The 8,480-nt window shown below is 41.5% G+C and overlaps 1 protein-coding gene and 1 pseudogene across 2 annotated transcripts; both read right to left on the reverse strand.

Annotated features, from left to right (window-relative positions):
- Window positions 1-409: 409 nt before the first annotated feature.
- On the reverse strand, window positions 410-5,590 carry LOC111328566 (uncharacterized). 2 transcript variants are annotated; one of them, XM_022933028.2, is made up of 2 exons: window positions 5,087-5,590; window positions 410-2,643 (listed from the first exon to the last, which is right to left on the reverse strand). In XM_022933028.2, exon 2 carries the CDS (start codon window positions 2,608-2,610, stop codon window positions 1,699-1,701), a length of 912 nt encoding a protein of 303 aa, XP_022788763.2. In that variant the 5' UTR covers window positions 2,611-2,643; window positions 5,087-5,590; the 3' UTR covers window positions 410-1,698. The 2 variants fall into 2 exon arrangements, with proteins under 2 accessions (XP_022788763.2, XP_022788764.2); XM_022933029.2 differs by having other exon boundaries at window positions 5,173-5,587.
- A 1,894-nt stretch (window positions 5,591-7,484) lies between these two features.
- LOC148724775 (uncharacterized) overlaps window positions 7,485-8,480 on the reverse strand; it is a 1,715-nt pseudogene continuing 719 nt past the window's right edge.

Here is an 8,480-nt window from a genome sequence, read left to right on the forward strand (position 1 = left end):
CGTATAAACCACCCAACTCCTCAAGGTTAACCAGCTCATATTCCTGGTAACATGAAACAAAGAAGAAAACGAATGAGTAAAAAAGTAAAATGACCACTGAAAAAAAAATTAAACAACCGGGGAAAACTCTTGTCGAGTGACCAAGCGCTCGGTTACGGTTAAATTTCGAACTTGAAAATGTGCTTTTTGCCAATAACAAGGCTTACTCTTTGCAATAGAAAGAGAATTTTTTTTGTGCCAAATTAGGAGATTAACTCGAAAAGTGCGGTGTCATATGTGCTATATTGCGTGTGTGTGCGGGGTTCATTGAAGAATATTACTAGATTTTCTTCATATTGTTTGTTTGAAAGGTTCGGTCATGAAAGTCTTCATATTGTTTGTTTGAAAGGTTCGGTCATGAAAGAAAATCTTTTCATATATCATTGTTTATTTCATAGTGTTTGTGCTCTTAGATTTACAAACAAATCTAAACCTTTAACTGTCGGATTCTTATAATTAAACACAAATTACTTAGAACTTAAAAGTAACTCACGAAAATGTGGCAAACTAAACAGCTAGTATAAGAGAGAATCGGAATACTTGTTGAACAAGACAAGAATTTACCGCGAGGTCATTTAGGCAGACCGCTTGTGAGTTACCACCCAAGAGAAATAAATGCAAATTTAGCCTCGAAAACAACATTCATAATAGGCTTTGGTTTATCAATCTCCCATAAATAAGTTTTGCCCATTTTACAAAGAAATCATGCTTGAAGATTTTTTGCTTTTAAAAACACTCTGCCCTGTCTGATGAGGTACTTAGATTTAGCATAGATACTTCGAAACTTTTTAACTGTTCTGAGAGATTCGCCCTGCGAGATAACGTTCTTCACTATGTCCATAACGACGCTTGTTTTTTTCATGAATGGTATTCTTTACGGGTTTTTAAGGGGCTTGGAATCATTTCTTTCGCCCGGCGTCTCTGATAGGCGACGCAAAGTTTGAAAAGAATATTCAAATTACCGGCGACTTTCAACTAACAATACGTGAAACGATTTCCAAAACAGTTGTTACGAAACCGAACCACTTGAATACAAGGTTGCCGCCACGCCTTGTTGACAACAAACCAATGCCGATACAAACAGTGAAAAACACTTCAGTTGTTTTGATTTTATCACTTAAAAAGCAAACCGCCGTTTTTGAAGTTTGCAGTTTTACGCACAGACGATTCAGAGCATTAAAAGTGTATTGAAAAATATAGGCTCCATGGTTGCCAAGCAAAATTCCTGAGGAGGTTGGTGATAACTGCAATGACCTGTGTCCTGTGTTGTTTTGAAATTTTGCGCGGGAAATTGGCGCGCGGGTGGCCAGAATTGATCTCCTTACGCATGCCCGATGTTTGAGTTCAGCGTTGATGAATTGAAAACTACCGTCTAATAGAGGTAAAGTTCACTGGTGTTGCATTGGAATCGCTCTTCCTGCCACACAGGAATAGCTATCATAACCAAAGAGAACACATCGAAACTCTCGATGACAAGAGACAAGAGCAAAGATTCCGAGGGTTTTCAGGTTTCACTTTATCTGTTTATATACTAAGAAGCTAGAGAGTGCCAAAAAGATATAACAAATTGCCATGCAGCTCCCACCATTTTTGGTTCCTCGTTGTTGTTTCAAAAGTTTAACATTTGTTTAAAATTTCCAGCAGCGAGCTGCGAATCAGTCAAATTTCTATCACTTCACTTTCGCTGTTCGGTTGGAATCGCTTTTCTTGCCACACAGGAATAGCTATCACAACAGAATAAAACACATCGAAACTCATCAGAACTACAAAGATATTCCGTTCGATCTGTTCAACAAGAAACAAAATAACAAACACTGGCATGTTGATCAAAACCCGGTAGCTGATGAAAGCGAGGCTTAAACAATGATTGACATTGCTGGCACCCACCACGTGGTATAAGCCGTGCAAGGATGTAAGGAACAAGTAACAGGCCAGGTAACCTCCCGAATATCCCTGAAACGGCTCCAAATGGAACATCCGCTGTGCAAAATCAGGCCTGACAACAAACACAAGCCAGAAAAATAACTGGACGATCCCGAGGAGGTAAATGACCAACGTAGAGCCAGCTGTCAGGGGTTTACGTGGCTGTAGAAGTGGTGTGGAGATCTCTCTAAAGAAAGAAACAATCGAGGCTCTGTTTGATTCACGGCACCAAACAACTAGGGTGATGAGAGCGAGGAACGAATCAAGGACCATGAAAAACAGGGCGATAGAGAGAGGCAGCATGCCTCTGAGGATCATCATTGTAATTATTGAATCAACAAAGAGCAGGCGACCAACAACTGAGGTCAGACATTCCTGATGTTGGGACATCTTATGATTGGAGCGAGCTGCAATCAACAGAATGAAACCAATCTCAAATACTCCAAGCCCCACCAAGCGAAGGTACCCCTCAGAACGGCCCTGAAGTTCCGGCAACCGTAATATCATAGCCCAAAGCTGGGGGGCGAAGAGGATACTAACGCCTCCGATGACGTACGCGAGTAAGCAGGACCACTGAGTGAATCTTTCTGTTTTGGTCAGCGGCTTCTCGCGAGGAATGGAAAGCATGAATTTGAACCAGTTGAACATGACGATGATAAGTATAAACTGAATGAAATAGCTCTGAAAGGAAAAAAAAGAGTTGTAATGGAGAACCAAAAAAATGGTACGTAATATTTCGGGTTTGAGATGTCTAGCGTTAGTGAAACGACGCCACGTTTTTGGGGTGAAGTTTGATTTACGATTGGGTGAGCCTCGGATCTTTTGGTCAGTTATGTGATGACATCGCTTACGAAAGTTTCGACTATGACCTGCGATCAGAATGTGTGGGATGAACTAACATCCCTAGACTACAAGCAGTCCATCCTTTCCGGCAAAGTCCGTCGCGCGTGTCAAAAATAAAAATCAGTCAGAAAAACTGATGTTTGCGCACCGCGCGCGGGGAACTCTTGGAGTGACGCAAATGCGTTGCGGGAACTCCACGAGTGAAGCGCTCGTGGAGCACCTACAGCGTTGCTCAGTGCAGTCAACAATGCCTCTAACCGTGTCAACCACGAACAGAATCGTTACTTCCGGCACAGACGGAGAAACGACAAGGGGAAAAAATTACAGAAAATAGACATTATCAAAATTCAGACTTACGTTCAATAAAAATGAAAATTTTTGTTAAAAATGAGAGGTTAGCAAGATTGACATTATGGTCCTTAATTTTAAACTTTCTGGTTAAGTAGGAAGAATCAAGCTGATAAAAGGGTTAAAAATAATAAACACGAGCAAAGCCCCCCCCCCCTTACTTTTTTTTAATAGTTGCCTTGTCTCTTCAGGCCCTTTTCAACGTCAGTTTTTCTAATTTCTTTGTACCGGGTATAGTGCACTATGACGATAGTGAATTAAGGTATAAGGAGGCTATACACGTTATATTCCGTACTTTAGATATTAATTTTGTTTTTCACGGCTCAAGCAAACACTTAAAACTCACTGATCAAAATATTATCCCACAATCGGGCTTTAATCCAGAAATATCAACTTCAGTGAACTAAAGAGTTATAGTCAAAGAGATGGATTTCATACCAAGGAAACTGTGGCTCATGCTACTCCAGTTAAAAAAATATGTTCAGCATATTAGATATTCCTGTTTATGATCTTTTAACCCCGAAATCACACACAGCACTCTTGGGTCGCCTTTTGTTACACGTAAAGAATGGTGAACTTGTCTAAAGACTCTTCGAGATTTAGATTTGTTCGTGCATGGTAAGAGATTCGCATAATGAGATAAGAAAGATGCTTTTACCGTTTGACGGTTAGTATTTCATAGGCATTTTTTACTGTTGACGGTAAAAATATCTCCTTTCTGACGATTGACGGTTAAATTTGAGGTCATTTAACAGCTAGAGGTTAAACTTCATCGAGACCCTCTGGCAATGACGTGAAAAAATACTAGAGCCATTGATTAACTTTATCTTATCTAAACTTGAGCGCATCTCAGGTTGTGATTCGTGGAGTCGGAATATCTTTGGCTCAAGCTTGCCAACGGAAATGATTTTAGCCATTTCCAGCTGAGAGATAAAACAAATACTGAAAGATGAAACAGGACTTCCTGATAGAGATCTTGTTACTAAAGAAGCTAAAACCAGAGGCCGCCCAGGAACTACTTACACGAGTCACGGTGTTTCATATCCATTGCTATACATTTTCCTTGTATACCTTCAGCAATCACTAGATACATTGGAAATTTTTTTTAAGAATAGGTTACGTTGGCTCAAACCGAAATACAAACACAAAACTTTTTAGGTAATTTGTCTTGTTAAGGAATTAACCGTTTGGGTGTATAAACAGTAAAACCGGTTTCATTACTCCCTCCCCTCCCCTCCCCCCACACGGCCCCTTCTCTGATTTGTTACTTAAATAATCAGACGGAATATCCCAGTCCGAGAAAAGAGAAAAAAACAGTTTATTTTGTTTTGTTTTGTTTTTTTTTTAAGTAGTGTGGAGGAAATGGACGGCGTTTCAAACCCTTCGTAGGTGGAGGAGAACCGTGGACAAGGAGGCGGCCAACGCAACCTCACCTGGAATGAAATAGAGAAGTTGGCCCGGGATAGAAGGAGATGGCGTGAGGTTTCCTTGGAGCTATGCTCCACAGGGAGTGAAAAGGGATAAGCTAGTGTGGAGTAGCTAAATTACCGTGCGAGGTAAAAAATTCCTTTAAGGAATATGTTGTTTTCCCTAAATATACTGACAAACCTAGGATAAATCCTTGTAAGGAATTCCCCACGATTTGAACGAAGTTTTAAAGCTTAGTTACTTCTTAATTTGCTAAGAAGGACAGAGGTAACAAAGGTCGCAATATATTAGTTAAGTAGAGCTCGAGGACAAAGAAAACTGAGTCAATTGTTAAGGTTTAGTGCAAAGGCTGTGTTTGTTAGATCGAGGCATTAAGCTTCATATTTCTTAGACAAAGTCGACGCTCTCGTTAGCGGAAACGTTCACAAAGAAGACTGGCTGTCCGCCGATCGGAACTGGCATTTTAGCAGCGCGAGAATTAGGAATTTGTATTAGGATGTCTTACCGTAGAGAGGATTGTAGTGAAGTGAGTTGAACGTATGCTGATCTCTTAACTGACCGTCGGTCTGCTAGAACAAAAGTTTTGCTTACCAGAGTGGTCAGATCAAGTGAATATGACTTGAAACGATGAGCAGCGACGGGATCAATTCTTTTGGCTTGTGACGAGCGGAAACTGAGCAAACATCTGCAGCCTGGGGTGTACGTGCAAAAATTCTCTTTTCTTGCTGAGATGGAAAGTTATCGATACTTTAGACTAATTATAACCAAGTTTCAGTCCACGGGCATCCGTTTCAGGTCTGTCAGCTCATGTCAAATCTTATGTTTGTGGAATCCTTACCGATTTTTCAAGTTACCTTATTTCTCTCTACATAGTAAGCCTACACTCAGCAAAACAAGATGTACACAAGCAGAAGAGATTAGTTTTTAAGCCTAGTCATATGTGACAACGCTAAGCTCTTATAAATCGAGTAGCTGACGCGATATTCATTACCGCGCACGAAACATGGAATTCATTTTTCTCAGCAGGGAATGGGAGATAAACAATTTTAAGGTCACTTAAAAAATAAAAAAGATAAAAACAATCGATATGATAATCGTAACGTTGATGACATCAATGATAAACTCTCCCTTAAACAGGATCTACAAACGTTTACTCGTATTTACCTTGGAACAGTGCCGAGCCTAGATATATGTCAAGAGGTGAGGTGATGACTAAGCCGATATCAAACACTGATTAACTGTTGTCTTTCTGCAGTTTCAGCTTTAGGGGCCAGGAACTTTTTATCATCGGGGAAGAGGGGGAGAGGTTGAGAAGGGGGGGGGGATCGCATGCATGTTTTTCAGGGGGACGTAGGGTGGATCAGTCGTCACTAACAGAGTATGAGAGTATAAAGGGGGGGCCTTTAGGAACTTGACTGCCAACTTGAGAGAGGATCATTAGAACTCTACAGAGTCTTAAGGGAGGATCAGGTAAATTTTATTGTGGCACAACCGAAATCCTCCGAAATTTCCCCCCCCCCCCCGCCTCGTCACCGGCGATGAATAATGACGGGTCCCGTGGATAGTCATGCGCGTGAGAGTGCGGGGGTGGTGTGGGGGGTAGGCATTTATAGATTATGCTAGCATAATTTTTGGTATAATTCGAGCAAACTGGCATAATTTCTGCCAAGTAGCAATGCTAGCATAATTTGCGCATTTTGATAATTATCAGATCATTTTTGATGCCATTATTTGATAATTTTTTGTCTCTAGTCCCGAGCACTTGGTGATCTTAATCGATATTTAAAGTTTTAGTTAAACTAGTAGCATTTGTAGTTCACTGTGAAGCACTGAGCCCGGGTCTAACCTGAACCACATGTTTATCTGAAATTCATTGTGGATTTGTTGCGTTTCTTTCCTGTAGACGAACGGCTTCTAGTTAAAAAATATATATTTTGGACTTATTTGCATTTTTTCAAAAAGCATAATTTAAAAAAACGGTGGCATAATTTGGAAAAAAGAGCTTAACGTTAGCACAATTTGGCCAAAAAAAAAAAGCAATGCTACTAGCATAATATGCCACTTTTACTAGCATAATCTATAAATGCCTAGTGGGGGGAAGGGATGGAGCACTTGAAAATTGGCCTTTTTCAAGACAAATCCATCCGTTTTTACCCGGTCAATACCACAAATGTATCCGTAAAACCTTGCTGAAAGCTTTGTTGATCGAAACGCGTAATTTTACAATTGTGCTTGGACTATGGGTGTTTGTAACAGCATTTTTTTTAGCGAAAAGTTGCCGCCATCTTAGATTTTAATGGCAGGGGAAGGCTGGGGGGAGAAAGTAATTTGTACCAAGGGGATGAGGGACGGTCATAAACAAGGAGAGGCTGGGGTGGAGGAGTGACTATTCTTTTCTTCTCGCCCTTCCCCCGCCCCCTACCCCCACCGTCCACTCTGAACCCAAAGCAAACATGGCGATCGGATAAACGATGACGAGCCTATAACCTCAACTGGTCCTTAAAAGACACCTGCACTGCAAGCTACATGCCGAGAGGACCTCTAAAATCCTTTCTCAGAACGAACGAGGAAACACATATACCCCTCCCCCTCTTAGAGGCTCCAAAAAACTATGCCCGTCGGCGTCGATTGAACTTTGTATCTTGTAGATGCCAGAGATAAAATTTGCATCCGTACCTTACTTCCATTATTTTTCGTGGTCAACCAATATTTGAACCTGCAACGATTCCATTTTCGATATTTGATTGCTTCCCTGAGCCAAGCTTAAGTTTTAATCATCTTGGAAATCCATCCTGACATAACAATTATAGTTACAATTCAAGCATACTGAACATGTGTGCCCTCTTTTTGCGTTTTTCTGGCGAGCAGAGGCCAACGCGGTCTTTCTCTATCACTGCGACTCGTACTTCACCCTCGCCTCGCACCCGCCTCACGGTCGCACGTGCTTCCGCGCGACTGAAAAACGCAAAATAAACTACGGCCGTTCTGCAGGCTTTTGTTGAAAATACGAAGATCTTTCGTGGTTCATGATACAACTCCTAACTATACGCTTTAGTCTCCATCTTCATACGTTAGAAGTGTTTCTTCTCAAATCTCAGTATACGAGGCAGTAGGATCTCGGAAGAAAGTCATAAATAGTAAAATTATAATCGAAATACATATATCGAGACTCATCAAAGCAAGGAATAGACTCCGCTCAATTTGATCCACCAAAACTAAAATGACTAACACCGGTACATTGATGAAGACTCGGTAAAAAGGGCCGCTGGGACAAACGGTCGATTAACAGCGCATGCGTTCGTTATGTGATACCAACCGTGAATGGATAGGGTAAAAAATGCGCATGCCAAGAAGCCAGCGGAGTGAGCCTGGAACTCATCGAGCTGTAGAATGTCAGAAGCGATGTCAGGCCTTATAACGAACACGAGCCAGAAGAACAACTGAAACACGCCAACGGAAAGGATGACTGCCCTGTCTGCGAAGATGTTTCGGCAAGAAATTCCCGATGAGGATCCCTCTGTTTCGCGGTACAATAACAGCAGGGTGATCAGGGGTAGTAATGTATCTATCAGCATGAACACCAGCGCAAATGATAACGGGATATTTTCTCTGAGGACCAGCATGAGTAAGATTCCGCCTCTATCCATTGAGTTAACCGCCTCCCGATTAGCTCAATGGATAGAGCGCTGGACTGTTGAGCAGGAGGTCGAGGGTTCGAGCCCCGGCCGGACCAACACTCAAGGTCTTAAAATAATTGAGAAGAATATGCTGCCTTTCTATAACATCAAGAAATGGTTTAGATATTCTAGTCTTCTCGGATAGGGACGAACAAATGGAGGTCCCGTCTCCTGCAGGTTTGGGGTAGGAGACGTTAATTTCCCACACACGAGATTACTGTA

The sequence above is a fragment of the Stylophora pistillata genome, chromosome 8 (assembly GCF_964205215.1).
Source record: "Stylophora pistillata chromosome 8, jaStyPist1.2, whole genome shotgun sequence".
NCBI classification, from domain to species: Eukaryota; Metazoa; Cnidaria; class Anthozoa; order Scleractinia; family Pocilloporidae; genus Stylophora; species Stylophora pistillata.

Excerpts from the sequence above, each read along its gene's own strand:
- LOC111328566 (XM_022933028.2), bottom strand. The coding sequence starts at position 2,610 with ATGTTCAACTGGTTCAAATTCATGCTTTCCATTCCTCGCGAGAAGCCG.